Raw genomic sequence first — 17,903 nt, 5'->3', positions numbered from 1 at the left:
CAGAGTCCATTGAAACTAAAGTTTTCCATTCAATTAAAAAAAAAATCTGTTTGTCGGCAAGTGTTCTGAAAGTGTGATTTTTCCTGTCCTCTCTTTCAAGGGTCAACATGGCGATCAAGGTGCACCTGGTTCTGTGGGTCCTGCCGGTCCTAGGGTAGGTCAACCTAAAAGACCTTGGTCTCTGAAAAGGAGCTTATGGCAGGGAGGGAGGCCCAGGCTTCTCCTTCCTTGTGGGGTTTTTACTGACTCACTCAGACTTGGTGTCCTTCTTCCCTAGGGCCCTGCTGGTCCTTCCGGCCCCGCTGGCAAAGACGGCCGCACTGGACATCCTGGTACAGTCGGACCTGCTGGCATCCGTGGCTCTCAGGGGAGCCAAGGTCCTGCTGTAAGTACTGTTCCATGAAATAATAAAGAGCATCACGGGCCTGAGAAATATTCTCTTCAGACTAGCCCAAGACGGCTGTGACCACACATTGAAGTAATTCCCCCCCCCTCTTCCATATGTTTAGTTCTAAACTGTGTAAAGATCATACAGAAGGAGCTGTACAGTCCCTGCAAGTATGCCTGGGATCAAGTTACTCTTTTTTACTTACTAGAATGTGCTTGTGTGTAATACTCAGCTGAAAATTTGCTGTCACTGATATCTCTCATTGTGACCAAATATGAAACCTCCTCTTTCTTGCTCTCACCTTTGCAGGGCCCTCCTGGTCCCCCCGGTCCTCCTGGCCCTCCCGGCCCAAGCGGTGGTGGCTATGACTTTGGTTACGAAGGGGACTTCTACAGGGCTGACCAGCCTCGCTCACCACCTTCTCTCAGACCCAAGGATTATGAAGTTGATGCTACTCTGAAATCCCTCAACAACCAGATCGAGACCCTTCTTACCCCTGAAGGCTCAAGGAAGAACCCAGCTCGCACATGCCGTGACTTGAGACTCAGCCACCCAGAGTGGAGCAGCGGTAAGTCAGGATGTCCAAGCCGGACCAGCCCTTCTCACAAGCTGGGCTTTGCGAAGTCCATTCCCATGGACATTTACAGTGAAAAATTTGGGGGTAAAACTTGCATTATCTGGAATCATACCTAATTAATAAGGCCTTTTCCTCTCCCAGCCAGCATCTAGTCCCAGGCTCCTCTTCATATATATTTTTGCCTTTTTTGTGATAATACACTCTGATTTGATTTTTCATGGAGCAGAGGAGAGGAGGAACTATCTAATCCTAAAAATAGCCATCCTCTTCCTCTTAAATGTGGGGTACACAGTGTTACTTATGGGAATTAAAATCTTTCTCTACTAATCATTAGAACCTATGCTCTAGTCAAGGAGAGGCTTTCTGAGCTGGGTTTTTGGTTTTTTTTTTTTTTTAAAGGTTACTACTGGATTGACCCTAACCAAGGATGCACTATGGATGCTATCAAAGTATACTGTGATTTCTCTACTGGTGAAACCTGCATCCAGGCTCAACCTGAAAACATCCCAGTCAAGAACTGGTACAGAAATTCCAAGGTCAGGAAGCATACCTGGTTAGGAGAAACTATCAATGGTGGTACCCAGGTGAGGAAACTTACAAACACTCCTTCTCTCCTAACTAAAGAATATTAAAGTTGTTCATTGTTTAATTATCTGCACTTTAATCCTTTACCAAAATGGGGTTATTAAAAAGAACCTGCTCTCTTCTTGGGTTTTGGTTCTGTGCTGGACTGCACACTAAAGATGGAGTGACTGGACATATCCCAGACAATCTAGAGATATTATTTAAATTGGACTTACCTGATAATCACTGGAGAAACTAATGCCATTCAGCATGAGGCAGTGCCAGCCCGCACACTACATATGCCCATGCCTGTGTAGTCTCAGGACATGTGCTCTTCTGAATTTTTAGTCAAATGTCTTCACCAACTTTATTGAATGCCTACTGGTGGGAATCAGAAAAAGAAAGAGGTCTGACTCTATCTCCTTGCTCCCTTATTCTAAAGAAGAAACATACACATAAAGGCTAAAGGCTTATCTAAAACAGGTGCCTTTTTGAGATCATCTTGCCTCAGCCTGGTAGTTGCTGTGTTCCTTCTAGGGAACTAATATTGCACAGACAAGGGAATTGAGTTTCCTTTGTAGAAGCATCCTTTCCCCAAGGTTCAGATCTGAGTCCATCATTTCTCCCTACAGCAGCCTTTTTCTCCCCCATCTCTTTTTTGACTCTTAGTAGCTGAGTCCCTCTCCACTTAACTAGCATTTCTTATTATCTGTAGTTTGAGTATAACACTGAAGGAGTAACCACCAAGGAAATGGCCACTCAACTCGCCTTCATGCGCCTCCTGGCCAACCATGCCTCTCAGAACATCACCTACCACTGCAAGAACAGCATTGCCTACATGGATGCGGAGACTGGCGACCTGAAAAAGGCTGTTGTTCTGCAAGGCTCCAATGACGTTGAACTGGTTGCCCAGGGCAACAGCAGGTTCACCTACACTGTGCTTGTGGACGGCTGCTCTGTAAGTCATAGCAACATCTGGGGAAAGGGGGGGCTGCAGTTCTAGCTCAGACCACTGCATGAACAGGTGAATGAGAGACCTACCTTATTCAATCCATTTTCATAAGTGTATTTATTTAAATTCAGATGGCAATTCCAGGGGAATTCTTATCGGATCTTGCCTTCGGAAATTCTCTGAAATGCTGAACTACATACCATGGCTGTGCATTAGCAGTTTTTCTTTAAACATGAGTTGGTTAAATGATGAGGGCTTCCTGGAACTTAAAATTACTTGAGGTTAAAAGGTCCCAAGGTATAATTTATAGTGATATGCACGTTATTTGAGTTAATAGTATTGTCTGCATATAATTTGTTTCTATACTATGCTATACATTGAAGAAAAATGAAAATTTACTCACAACACACCCACCCAGCTCTCCCTACGAGACACACACCCCTCAAAAATGATACTGTAGCAATAAACCTACTTGGAATATGTAAAGACACCCCTGATGCTTCTGTTTCAAAGATGAACATGGTGATCTGGGACACACTTCATAATGAACACGCCCCAAAGTGGTTTTTAACTATCTCTGTAGTGCTACATTATTTATATAAATACACACACACATATTTATATATATACACATGTGTATATATAAAAATATGTTACATAAACACATCTACATATATATACATATTTTTTATATATTCATACACATGTTTTTTTCCTTTTCAAACAGAAAAAGACGAATGAATGGGGAAAGACAATCTTTGAATACAAAACAAATAAGCCATCCCGTCTGCCTATCCTTGATATTGCACCTTTGGACATCGGTGATGCCGACCAAGAATTCAGGGTGGACGTTGGCCCAGTCTGTTTCAAATAAATGAACTCAACCTAAATTAAAAAAAAGAAAAGAAATCTGAAAAAACTTTCTCTCTTTGCCATTTCTTTTTCTTCTTTTCTTAACTGAGAACTGAGTCCTTCCATTTCCTCTGCACATCTACTTGCTTAAATTGTGGGCAAAAGAGAAGGAGGAGGATCGATCAGAGCATAGTGCAATATGATTTCATTCATTCCCTCCCCCACCCCACCCCACCCCACCCCACCCCAAAAGAAAGATTTGGAATTTTTTTTTCAGCACTCTTACAACCTGTTGTGGAAAATGTCAACCTTTGTAAGAAAACCAAAATAAAAACTGAAAAATAAAAACCATGAACATTTGCACCACTTGTGGCTTTTGAATATCTTCCACAGAGGGAAGTTAAAAACCCAAACTTCCAAAGGTTTGAAACTACCTCAAAACACTGTCCTGTGAGTGTGATCCACATCATTAGGTGCTGACCTAGACGGAGATGAGCTGAGGTACTTGTTTTGTTTTGTTCAGAATACAAAGGTGCTAATAGTATTTCAGATACTTGAAGACCGTTGATGGTGCTAGAAGAATTTGAGAAGAAATAATCCTCTGTAATGAGTTGTATTGTGTATTCTTTTTTCATCTGATTTAGCATCAGTATTTTACATCTTGCTCCCAAATAAAAGTATGCAGATTACTTGCCCAACCTTGTCCTCTTCTTTAAATTCAGCATTTGTTCTTTGCCAGTCTCATTTTCATCCTCTCCCGTGGTACCAAAAAGAAGCCTTGTTTCTCAGACAAGCAGAAAAATTAAATTGTACACACTATTTTGTATATGTGAGATGTTTAAATAAATTGTGAAAAAAATGAAATAAAGCATGTTTGGTTTTCCAAAAGAAAATACTGAGTAGAATTCCTTGCTTCAATGCTCTTTGTAATATAAATAATGGATTATAGCATCTCTACCAGCCATTAGACTGTTTCTCTATGCAAAAAAGGCAATTTGGTACAGTAGAAAGAGCAGAGAAGACGGACCCAGGAGATCTGAACTTCAGTTGTGACTACAATTGTGGCTGAGTGACCTCAACCACTTCACCTTTCTGTGTCTCAGTTCCCTACCTATAAAATGGGGGGAGATTCCCTCTCTGAACTATAAAACATTTGCCTTACTCAAAATACTAAGACTTAAGCAAATGGTATTGCAGACCTAAGTTTATTTCATGTGGAGATCCACAGAACCTTCTGGTTTGTTATCTATTAAGCCCTTTGAAACAGTGGCTGAAAGTTGGTCTATGTACAATTAATACTATTAACTAAAACAGTTTCAAATATTCAGTAACAATGCCATACACTTAAATCTGATGCAAGTGAGTACAATGCCTGTGAGGAGGTAATGTGTGTGCCGTCAATCAGCAGAGACAGCTGTGGATAATAGTACCATGAACACCTACCTGCCAAATCAAGTTCATTTTCCTCCCCTGCACCTTTCAATGACATCTTTAATACACTTAAACATAGTAATGTGTCAAGTAAAATGTTAAGATTCATTTAGAGCTTATTTCCTGTTGCAGAACATAATTGTGATTATAATATTTGCCTCCTGAAGTAAGTCATCTCAAGATTCAATTAATTTCAAAAGCAAAAGACTGAACATAGTGAAAACCTAACATCAGCTCTAAAAAGCCAGCAAGGTCTACTAACCAAATGGTAACTTCAGATTATGGTCTGTGAATCGGAACACAGGGATGCTTTTAAACATGCAGATTCCCAGTTCTCAACCAACAAATTACGATTTAGTAAGGAATCCATATTCTTATGCACCTTGCAAAATTGTGTTGTACATCCATCCACTGGGAAACCACTAGACACAATGATTTCCACAGCCCTTCAAAGTTCTAACAGTTTGTATCTGGCAAGAATTAAGCAATATTCCTGACCAAATGACACAAATAATCAGAATATGAGTGCTCCCAACAAAAGAACTGAAATGGCCAGAGCAAACTTATATGATAACCAGTTAGAAATCTCTGGGTTTTTTCAGTCTGTTATGCCCTCAGGTCCACAGTCCAAGAAAGCTAGCTTAAAGAAGGCTAAAGTGAAGAAGGAAGAAATAATTTCCTGAGTACAAGCTGAGAGCCAAACACTACACTAGATGTTAATAATGCTTTGCCAACTGAATCCAAACAGGCAGACTTCTTAAGCCAACATGCATTAATAATCACTTAATCCTGAGTGTGGGATTACAGGAAAATAGTTCAAAAAACAATATATATTGTATATCTGATAAGTATATACCTGCATATCTGATAAATAACAATGAGGAAATAAATGATGGTATATCCAATCAATATTAAAAAGGAATAAATAATGGTATGTCCAATAGACAGCAATAGGAAAAGAGTGAAATCTATCTTGATATCTCAATAAAATTTATGAGGATGATTAAACAAAAAACACGCTTAGAATGGAATGTTATAATCTTTAAAATATCACATTCAAGTACACTGTCATTAGAAATCTATCAAACATGCAGATCAAAATGCTAAGAGTAGGCATTCATGGAGGAATGATAGGAACGACTTTTATGCCCAAATTTTCCAAATTTGCTCTAATGCTCTAATATCACCATCATTTACAACAAATTAACCCTTAAGATATAATGAAAAGAAATAAGCAGCAAATAAGTGAAAACAACCGTGGCTGAGGAGTGGACATCTCCAGGGCAAGTGTGGTCCAACCCCCACCCACTTTCCTTCTGTAAGAGAAGGAAAAACCCAGCCCCTGAGTCATCACTTACTGTGACCCGGCCACATGTGGGGCCCCAGGGAGGGGTGCACAAAGCTATACATTCCAGGCGGCAGTACCCTTAGGGGGTTCCATAGTACGGCTGTAGGGAGAGAATAAAATAATGTGTGAACACAGTATTAAACAAAGTGTCCTCTGAGGATAGCAGAGGACACAATTAATGAGAAGGAATCACAGAAAATGAACCTAGCTTCATACAGCAACAGTAACATTTGGGTTTTGCTGGGTAGCTTTTGCCAGAGAGCTCATTTTACTTCCAAAGCCTCTATCTGGCCAGAGGTTTCTTCTCTGGAAGCCACATATTAGAACCATCTGGTACTTACCAAGCCAGGAGGTCCACTGTGAGTGTTCCCGGGACCTGGGCTGAGCACTGAAGGCTTGACCCTTGCACGACCAGCCCCCTGTCTGTAGAGGCTAATCACCAGGCCCGAGGGACCCTGCTCACGACATTTCCTGACCCCTGGTCCCATGAAGGTCGGCCACCTCTAACTTGTGCCAGTCTGAGAGGAAAGAAGCTTGCGTATGAGAGAAGGAAGGAGCAGGTAGCCAAGACTGGAGGATGAGACATTAATCAAGTCTGGTAAAAAGGGTCATTTAAAATTCTAAAATCAATACAGCTAATGCATTGGCAAAGAGCAAGGACACCTGACCAATGCAGAACCCATTTATTATCTTTAAAGCCAAAATACTGTTTTCTGCTATTCCACTTAATATCACTGAAAAAGAAGTTCAGAAATTGGATTATATATAAGAAAAGTTGGAAATGTCACTTTGGGTCAGAACAACAGTTCATCTGGATGAGTACTTCGCCTTTGACAGTGGCACCAAGGGAAATTTGGGAGAAAGAGTGGTTGGCACTTCCTGAGAAACCAGCCTCAAAACTCCCATTTAATAACCCATTGTAAATCTTTTTTGTACATAGATGTATCTAAACCCTTCCAGAGCCCTCTATCTGTTTTGAAATATGTTGGTATTACAGTACCAACAGGAGAGAGCTAATGCTGAATTGTTAGCTCGGCTTCCTGGCCCTCTGATCAAGTAGCTAAAATGTGCTTTCTGTCCCCGTGCCTGGATCAGCCAGGGACTCAACAACTCGGTGTCCACAGGGAGTGGTGGTAACAGCAGCTTTGAGGCCATCGACAGCCCATAACGATTGACTTATCCCTGCTGTTGGGCCAAATAAGCACATAATTTGTGGTCAGCAGCTGAGTTTATGTGCACCACCTCTACCACCGACTGGCCGAGGGCACGTGGGAAAGTCTCTTAAGTTCTGTAAGAATTTGGTGAACATGCCTGCTCTCAGAGATTTCCAGTAGCGCGTCTGCTCTACCTCTAGCCCACGGAACCACCGGGAGGACTGAACGGGGCAGATGCGATTGTGCTTCGTGAAGTGGGGGCAAATGTTACGTACCATCATTAGGTCCAGAATTTCCAGTCACCTCTTGAGTTAATCTCCTATCCTTGGCCCTCCAATGTAGGGAGAACAGAGTCGAAAATTTAAATTCAATTAGCACCACTCTTCAAATTGGTAATCAATCAATTTTGAGCATGCCTCCCCATCAGTAAAAAATGTGAGCCCTTATAATTAATTTTGTTACTCTATTTATAAATAAATGTTATGCACATACTAGGTACTACAGTGCTAATATACGATGTGCAGTGTAAAACCTATATGGGGTAAAAAAGCCTTTAAAAGAGAGAAAATAAATACAAACAGGAAATTCCATACTCTAATAGATCATTTTACACACCACTGGCATGCCTATCCCTACCCTCTATTAGAGAGACTAGTGCCCTAAACAAGGATTCACGATGGGATTCGGGGGAAGCAGAACATCAGTGAAGTCCTGAAATAGGGTGTTAAATTTTGTGTATGTGTATTTTTCTTGGGGAAGGATCCTCAACTTTTTTCAGATGCCTCAAAAGGGTTCATAACCAAAAATCATTTATGAACTACCGCACAAAGGCAGATTACTTATTTAATAAACCCTGGGCTTTCCTGAACTATGACTTTCATATCTCATTTTGGATCTCACACCTGGAAAATGCTGCTTCTCCTGTTCTAAGGCCTGGGAGAACCAACCAGCCCCGACCCACATTAAAATCGAGGTTTGGGCGCCTGGGTGGGTCAGTTGTTAAGCGTCTGCCTTCAGCTCAGGTCATGATCCCAGAGTCCTGGGGTTGAGCCCCACATTGGGCTCCCTACTGGACGGCGGGAAGCCTGCTTCTACCTCTCCCACTTCCCGTGCTTGTGTTCCCTCTCTCTCTGTGTCTCTCTGTCAAATAAATAAATAATCTTTGAAAAAAATTTAAAAAACTAAAATTGAGGTTTGTCTTTCATTCTCCCACTTCCCTGCCATGGGCCCTCTCTCCCACGTTTTAACAGGCCTGACAGATGCTTTACGACCCAGAGTTGGACTTTCCAATATCAAAGTGCACCTGTCCACAAACAAATAAGAACAAACAAATTCAATAATGGAGACTGATTAATGAGTTATTCTTTTTAGGTAAAATATGCATATGTTAATTTTTTTAAACGAAGTTTAACCACAAAGAAACTGTAATTCCTGGTACGATAAAAGACTGTAAGGACAACTAGAACATGTTCTTCAGGGACCTTCAAATCCCCCCAGAACCAAATGTCTCCTCATCTGGCTCTTTCTAAACAGAGCTATTATTTCCCCAAGCTATAAGAATTTTTGCCAGAATTAACAATCCTCATGGACTCTAGAAGGCATCCTTAAAATTGTAATTCATTACATATTTAAAGAAATTCACAAATACAAAATGCCACTAAAATAAAATTTTTCTAGTGTAGCACTGCTCTTGGTGCCCAATGACTTAATTAATCATCAACAGCATGGGGGTTGGGGAGAAGCAGAAACAATTTTTCTCATGGACTCTATTAATGCTAGGCAGAATAAGAACACCTACTCATACACCACCGAGCTGAGTAGATGGCCTTTCTCTCCCTACAGGATGTCACTTTGAGTTCACTGCTCCCCCTGCTGACTGGATAATAGAACACCCCAGTCTTCGACTGCAGCCACATGCACACCATCCAAGAAAGAAAACTCAGATTTCAGAGTTGAAAATAGAATGGCCTCCTGTGCTTATTTCCTGTCTGCCCAGACACACAGCCTTCCCTCCAGCTTCTGTAGCAGCCTACCTTCATGTCCTCAATGCTCCCGCCTTTTTTACCCTTTTAAATCTATCCTTAATCTCTCTCCCATGGAGCTGGTAAAATGGAAGTCACAAGTAGGCAAATGTAAGCTCAAGGGGAGAACGGGAGAATAGCCTTCTGGGTGAGCAGAGCTGTCCAGTGCTACTAACGTTGCCCCACAAGGCAGTGCATAACTCCGGGAGTGAAGCAAGGAGTCTGGGGATTACACAGAATGGACACTACGGGATGTGATGGAAAGAACAGGGGCTTGGGTGGCAGGGCTCTCTGCCTATGAGCCCTGTCTCCACCATCTCCTCTTCTGTAAGATGGGGATAACGATGAACTAACTGCCCACCGGATGGCTGGGATTGGAAACAGGAAGGCACAGCGGCGTGGGGGGTGGGTGGGCAGTGAGCAGGCAGCACCACTGTGGCCTCAGCCCCAGTCCCCGCAAGACTGCATCTTCCCTGCAGCCTGGAGCACCACCCTCACCCTTCCAGAAGCGCCCGCTTCTCTGAGGACAGTGGCCTAAACCGCGAGCACATCTACAGTTTGGTGACACTTCCATTTCTCCCACGACAAATGGATTCCAGCAAACTTCCAATCCCTCACAGTTCTGGTGAATCCATCTCCACAATCCAATAAAAAAGCAAACAATGAATCATGGAACACTACATCAAAAACTAATGATGTACTGTATTGTGACTAACATAACATAATAAAAAAAAAGTACTGAGCTTTTATTAGAAGCCTGAAAATCTTCTCAATTTTTTATGAAGAAAAAAACAATCCCACCTCAACAGTAAAAACACAAAGTAAAACTTCTGGAAAAAAATTTTTTTTCTAATTCAACTAGGCTCTGCTGTATGCTAATAGGTTCCTCCGATTTGGGAGACAAAGCTTTCTGAGCAGAGACAACGGCACTTTGCTTGCTTGGAAGCCCATTCTTGTACACCAATGGACTACAACTCATAACATACATGTTGAATTAGCCAAACTCCTGACACTTAATTTTCACAATTCGAGTTTCTAAAACTTTGTCTCTGGCAGCAGAAATTCTAACTCAAGAGTTATCAGCACAAGCGATGATCGTAATTACTAAATCCATGCCCTTGGGGAAATTTCTTGGCCTATATGAATTTACTCAAGGGCTTTAAACATCATTAAATCACCTATTATAGCCAGTGCTTTGAATGTCTATATGAGTATTATTATAAGTGGATCCTTCAAAGAAGTTGGATTATAGTCATTTCCAACATGGTTTTTCTATCCCTGATTATAGGTCTCCTCTTCCTTATAACACAAAAGTCTAAAAAAATTTAAGCCTTATCAATGTCACTAAATTAAAGTTTCCATCAACTACTTTGCTCATCATAAGATATGCTCCTAATCAAAAGAGTAAAAAAAGACTTTACTCAGATAACATCTAGAAAATTGTCTATATAACCCTTTCTCTGGGTTTATTCATAATGAATATTTATTTCTCGTTAAATATTACAATATAGTATATTCACATTGGCTAATGTGAAGCTCCGCATGTATTCTTAGATTATCCTCAACTAAAATGTCACAATAAACACTCACCTTGTCACCATAAATTATAAAAAGAGTCTTGCTTTTCTTCTCCCAAGCTTGGGAGGGCTATCTATCAAACAGAGTACAAAGTCCACTAAATCCTTTGAACCTTTGAAGAGAGAAAGACAAATCAATGCCAAAAATGATGGGCCTTCTCACCAATACACAAATTAAACTGTGTATTTTGTAAGATTTACAGGGTAGGTGGGCTTCTTTTTATTATCACTTTTGCTAGGTATCTGTCAAGTGAATCTAATTCAGTAAAATAGATTGATCCATTGGGGAAAACCTCTAATCTCCATTCTGGGTTGGGGGAGAAAACCATGAAGACAGTTTAGTCACTCTACACCACTCATATTATAATTTAATTGGTCTGAAATATTGTTTTAAAACTCCCTTTGTGATTGTAATATGCAGCCAGCACGGTAAGGAAAACTGTACTTGACTAATGCCACAGGGTTCTGAAATGCTCCCTTAAGATCACTGGTGAAGTTGGAAGTGGGTGCAAATGTGCCTCTTTCTAGGAAGATGGTATGCAATTTAAAGGTTTTCCAGAGCCTGTACAGTATCTACCTAACCAGAATTGCTGGGGGGAATCAAGGGATCTTCATTTTTAATGACTATCACTGAGGTGATTCCCATGTATTCTCAAAGTTTGGGAACCACTGGTTTAGTTGTGTCACTGTATTACTGACATATTCTAAGATGATTCTGTGACCCTTTCCCCGAAATGTTTAGGGCCACAGCTCTAAAATCATGGGCTCTAAGCTGCTTTAAATGAGAACATGTAATGGCTCATTGAACTCGTGAGCAATTAATTTGGGAACAGTTGCAGTATTATAAATGTGATTACTTATTGCAAACCCAATTAATCCAGTCAGGAGGAATGTTAATTACAAAGGAGTATGGAAATTAGCATGAGTGCATGACTAAATGCCTAAATTCTGACCTATTATATTGTGGTCTGGTAACTTACTTTAAAAAATACTTCCGGGGCGCCTGGGTGGCTCAGTGGGTTAAGCCGCTGCCTTCGGCTCAGGTCATGATCTCAGGTTCCTGGGATCGAGTCCCGCATCGGGCTCTCTGCTCAGCAGGGAGCCTGCTTCCCTCTCTCTCTCTCTGCCTGCCTCTCCATCTACTTGTGATTTCTCTCTGTCAAATAAATAAATAAAATCTTTAAAAAAAATAAATAAAATAAAAATAAAAAATACTTCCACAGGACAACTCATGTATGTATGTGTGTGTGGGCATAAGGTAATATTAGTTCACACTCCAGGGCTGATGAGTGAACTTGGAGATACCCTACTTAGGAAAACCCAAGCTTTAGAGGCGGCTGCTGTGCCATTTCAAATGGGCATCGCTGAAAGCTACATCGGGGATATATTAATTAGCATAAAAGATGTGAAAAGTAAATTTTTACTGTTGAAATAATGGTTGTTAAGATAAATGACTACTTAATATTTAATATTAACAAAATTTGAGCTAAGCCTTGCTCTACTAGCAGCCTGCCACTTAATAATAAGATTGACAAGAAAAGACAGATAGTCCAATTGGTCTCCAACCACTAGAAGCTACCTATATTTGTCTAAAACTCCTGAATCACTAAAATGGTTTAGATCATATTAGAAAATGACTCAAAAAAAATTTTTTTTTGAGAAATGGCAGGAGATGGCCAAGAAAATAATAGGCAAAGCAAAACTGTATTTAATTGATTTAAAAAAAAGAAGTTGCATACAATAACCATATTTCTCTTACAAGCAATGGAATAACAATCAAAACAAATCCAGACAGAGCAGAAAGCAATTGGGAAGGCTTCCAAAGCTCCCAGAAAAATGATCTCTCCTAATTTGGGAACAGCTAAGATTTAGTAGGCCTATGATTTTATGGCCCTTTCCTCTTCCATAACTGAAAAAATAGAAGAGGCAGATACGTAGCCACCTGGGCCATTTGACTCCTTTTCCCTGAGAATGTAAAACTTGGAGTGGAGAATGACAGAGATTGGGAGCCCTTGAAGTTGAGGCATGCTAATGACAGCACTCTAGGGGTGGCCATAAACTTCTGCTGATGAGATCATAGAACCATAGCAGGTTTTGGGTTGTGCTTTGAATTATGAAATAACCCAGTATCCTTTCACTATCTATTTCACTTAAGTTAGAGGAAAATTGATTTCTATTACATAAAACAAAAACCTTTAACTCATGCACCTAGTAAACAGATATAGAGTGAACAGCAAAAACAGAGGACTGTAAGGCTATCTTAGAGTAAAGAGATACTTAGAGTTAGTAGAAACAAGAACCAGAAATTTAAATGGCCCGAAAACATTCACCAGAGAAAAAATATTGTAGGGAGACAATGCCACAAAATATCTTGCAGACAAAGGTACTGATAACATTTGTTCTGGACTATCTTCTCAAGGATGTTCATTCAGTGATAATGAACAGCCCTGAAAGAAGGATTCAGTGTCTCCTTCCAGAGTGGAGAACAGGTTACTGTCAATGTAATAAAGATAATGTCTCCCTACAGGGCAAATGTCTGGCAGGTTTGCTTGCAGTCCACTGTAAAACATTCGGGTTCCCTATGCTTTGTGTTCCTCTGTTGAAGTGGGTCCAGCTGGGTTGCTCTGCACTGCCCCCACAGGCCCTGGGGGCAAGGGAACTGGAAGCAAACATAAAGCTTCTGCTGCTTGCCTTGCTGTGAGTAACATCTCCTTTGTCTCTGACCTAGAAGTTGCATGTCTTCTGCCAGCATTTGTTAAACTGTAGCTGGCTAACATCTCAGCTTTAAAGCAGAGAAAATTTCAGACCCTCCACAGTTCTTGACAAACATTTTGAAGAAAAATACATATCAGAATGGAGCTTCCTCAGATCTGTATTCCTATCTTTCAAGTTGCCTAGCAACTAGTTGGCCACCATTGATCTGACACTCTGCAGTAATAAAAGACCACACTATGTAGAAAAGTATGATGGAACCGTATACTTCAAGATCACAGAGATTGTTTGATTCGTCTCCATATCTCCTTTATCACCTAGCCCAAAATCTAATATAGACTGTATGCTCAATGATTTTATGCTGAACAAATTATTAAATCAAAGAATTAACTAAAAAATGACTCTGCTGAGATATGTATGGAATTCTAACTGAGATAGTATTAAATCTGTAGCACAGGTACTTTGCCTCGGAATCATTCTGTTTCTTCAAGTTCACTTAATTGTGAATAATAGAGATGACTCAGGGAAGCTCATGCAGCAGGGACATAGAGTGGGAAAGGCAAACAGCTTTGCTGAAACTGGAGCTGGAAAGTGCCTCTTTTTTTAAGGGGGTTTTAGAGATCTCAGGAGCAGGAATTTGTGACTCTTTTCTCTGCAGCTCTCCCACTAATCTGGTTCATTCATATTCCACATGTTTGTCTTTTTAGATCTACTATTAATTAGCAGCTTTTTTTTTCCCCTTGCTGTCCTAATTCCTTAGGAAGAGATTTCAGTGCAGTTCATAAATCCCCTGGCAGCCTACTAACTGATGACCTTTGAGTAGACATCCCATCAACGGTGATCATTAATGTCATGTGGTATAACACCTGGCCACCTAGGCATCAGAAGCCATAGGTGGGGTGATTTTTCAAGAGGCCAAGGGTATGAAAGGCCATAAACAACATCTCTATTTGGAGGTATGCAGCCTCTCTATCCTCTCACTCTTTCCCTGTCACTTCTTCCTCCTGAAAAATATGTACCTTATTTCATGTGGTTTGAGTACTTTGTCTTCAGATAAGAATGTAAAACACAAAAAGTTCTTAGACATTAAAAAAACACATACCTATACCAAAAAAACTTGGGTGGTGGGGGCAAAGAACATGAATTCTGAAAAACAAAAACAAAAACAAAATGTCATTAAATATACAAAACAAATGTTCAACTTGTCTAATAAAGAAACAAAAAGTACAATCTTAACTGGTCAATGACTATCCTTCTTTTAAAAATAATAGTGCTTTAGCCAAGATATCAGTCTTATGTACAGCTGGCATGAGTATAAATCAGTACAAAATTTCTGGGGAGCAATTTATCAGTATGTACCAAAAGCCTTAAAAATATTTTTATACTTTTGAGCAGTTATTATTCCATACCCTGGAATGTATCCTAGGAAATGAATCCTTAATTTTTCTAAAGACTTTTGAGCAAGCAGAGTTTGTATGAAGAGTGAGACTCTAGTTTTCTTCCCTTGTCCAAATCTAAGCACATAGCTGTCCTCTCATGCAGCTGCCCAGAGCAACCTAAGCTTGGAGAGGGAGCACTATACTCGTGTGAGAGACAAGCCCATGAATCACAGAAGTCTTCAAACTTTGAGAAATGCCATGGCTATTTGCAGCATGAAGCTGACAGAAGGAACCAGAACCCAGGAGCTCTCAAAAAAGCCACAGCAAATCCACTCTTTGAACTGGCTCGCATGCCTAAGTGCCAATCCAGTCATCTGAACAGAAGGTGTCCTGGTAAGGAGTCTCCAAGAAACACCAAAAGGTTGTACTCATAAATGTATGTCTGACTACCTCCTCTTCCACTGAAGTTGATCCCCAGTTGGCTACGGTGAAATCACATTCTCTGCCTCCTATATCCTATCCGCATGAACATAATAGAAGGGCCTAAGGGAAAGACACTACAGCAGCATAAGTACTTGCACAAAAATAATGATCGACTCTTGTATCACATCTCAGGCGCAACAGTTGTCATAGCCTTATTATAGCAAAAGATTGGAAATTAACCAAATGTCTAATAATAGTGGATTGGTTAGAGTAGATATGGCACATCCAGATGATGGATTGCAATACGGTTATGAAGAATGTTCTCCAGGAATACTTAGTGATATGGGGTGAATTAATAACTATATACTAAAATAAACAAGTAGATTACAGTGAAGTTGCCTCTCAGGCAGGAGATAGGTTTTTAAATCACGATGAAAAAAAAAATCTCATATAGTTAACATTACCCTTGAAAATCTCCAGGTTGGAGAGCAAATACATAACTGCATCATAGCTTTTCTTTTTAGCATTAGAATAGGTCATTGTGTCTGTGATTGAGCATCAAAGCAGCTGGTCTGAGGTTAGACCCTGTTATAGGAAAAAGTATGTATTTTTAACCACTGGAGTCATGGTTACTATAGCAAGATGCACATACCATAAAAGATACACAGGAATTGAGACACAGAGACTAAGGAAACAGTAAGTTCCTATCACCCATCTCGTGCTTATTCTGGGGCATATACTTGTGAACAAAATGAAGGGGAAATTTTTAAAAATCTATTTAAATTGTTGTCCTCTCATATGCACACAGAGTAAAATTCACGTAAATTAAATGTGTGTAATGGTTATTTGTATAAAATCACTATCTACAAGTCCAAGACTGCTTTAGAATTTTCATTTTATACAGATATGCATACATGATCCAGAAAGAGTATATGCAAAAATTGAATAACCATCATCTCTAAAGAGATGATGAGTATTGTCGAAGTGTTCTTCTCTTATTTTTCTGTATTTAAAAAAAATTTAAATGAACATTTATTGCTTTCATTATCAGAAAATAATAGTGACTGTTTTTAACTGGCACTCACAAAACATAGATGCTATCCTTAAAACCAAGCCTTATTCTATTACAAATCCTTAGCAGTATATAGCATTTGATGCACAATCTCTGTATCAAAAGAACAAGCTACTGCTAAACACGACAGAAACACGAGAACATACGTGGAGTGCAGGAAGTCTCAATCAACAGAATTCTACTAGTCTACCTCAGGAAAGCAGTGTTATTAGGGACTATTGAACAGGACACAGAAGCAACCTCCTAATATTGAACTGGACATTAAAATGTACTTGTCAAAAGAAGAAAGAAGGTTCTATCTAGATATGGATTGTGTAAATATGCAGAGTCTATAGTAAATTATGTTAGTAGATGCCTTCTGAGCTCCCCTGAATTCCTATCCTTTATGCACTTGCCTAAAATTTCATTAAAATACCTATTATAGCAATATACTCTCTGCTCCATTCATAAAAAATGCATAGATGCATTCATGTAATAAAGGAAATTTCTCACTGAAACACATATATCACTCTGGTAAGTCTGTTTTAGTGATTGGAAAAAATAAATGTCTCATAGGAGAAGGATTTAAAAGACAGGTCAGTTAAAATAGTTCTTTGATTGTGTAAAATTACTGGTCATTGATCCATTGTGTCAGATGTGAAATGAGATTAAACTGTAAGAGTCGGTTTTAAATTCTCAGCATTAAACTGAATTAATAAATTGAGCAAAGACATGGTTCAAGTAGGATTGAAAGGTTCTGCTAAAACCAGACTGTTTAGATCCATTAGCAACACAGCTATAAAGAAAGAATATCTTATCAGAAAGGAGTGTAGGCTGTGGAAAATTAATAGAGAGTGCTAGACCCAATCTTGGTGTAGAATTACATGGAAGGGATTAGGAAGTGAGGGGAAGGTAATTAAGTAGAAAGAACAGCCGGAAAGAACTGAAAAGCGAACGATCAGATGGTCTGAGGTTGAGCCCCTCACCATCTGTTGGCAATCATCAAAATTTATTTGATCTTATTGTGTATTTACTTTGTCAAAGGGGGGGGGGGACTCATTCTAATGAATGAATAGGTGGGATACAAGGTGAATGCCCATTATAACAGACCTCATTATTGCTGGAGTAAAATCATTGCCGTTGCAACATAACAAATACAATTAATGCAACCTGATTGTTCCATCTTTGTTCATGTCTCTGACATCAGCTTCATAAAAAGGTTCTTATGCTTTCCTGGCCTTTTGTGATTTAGTTGGAGGGTTTTGTCTGTAATTTTACTGTCATTGTTTATTGTATGTCTGTCTATACAATTTGCTCTTGTAAAATTTCTGAGTGACTGCATGTCTCCATTAGGAAAGTAGGTCAACCAGCTACTTATGTTTCCCCCTTCTAATCACCATCAGCACCTGTGATTTCAATATCAGATAAGGGAGTTAACCATCACCCAGATATACAGAGAAGAAAATTCAATTCT

General features: G+C 39.8%; 1 protein-coding gene across 1 annotated transcript in view; it reads left to right on the top strand.

Annotated features, from left to right (window-relative positions):
- COL1A2 (collagen type I alpha 2 chain) overlaps positions 1-3,696 on the top strand; it is a 35,648-nt gene extending 31,952 nt beyond the window's left edge. Inside the window, exons 47-52 of the mRNA XM_059396839.1 lie at positions 101-154; positions 278-385; positions 698-956; positions 1,365-1,549; positions 2,245-2,487; positions 3,209-3,696. Of these exons, the coding sequence (XP_059252822.1) occupies positions 101-154; positions 278-385; positions 698-956; positions 1,365-1,549; positions 2,245-2,487; positions 3,209-3,355 (996 nt within the window). The 3' untranslated portion in view covers positions 3,356-3,696. The remainder of the gene's footprint in view (positions 1-100; positions 155-277; positions 386-697; positions 957-1,364; positions 1,550-2,244; positions 2,488-3,208) is intronic.
- The last annotated feature ends 14,207 nt before the right edge of the window (positions 3,697-17,903 follow it).

Source organism: Mustela nigripes, chromosome 4 (assembly GCF_022355385.1).
Source record: "Mustela nigripes isolate SB6536 chromosome 4, MUSNIG.SB6536, whole genome shotgun sequence".
NCBI classification, from domain to species: Eukaryota; Metazoa; Chordata; class Mammalia; order Carnivora; family Mustelidae; genus Mustela; species Mustela nigripes.
The sequence above is the reverse complement of the archived record's forward strand: the minus strand, read 5'-3'. Positions and strand labels throughout refer to the sequence as shown.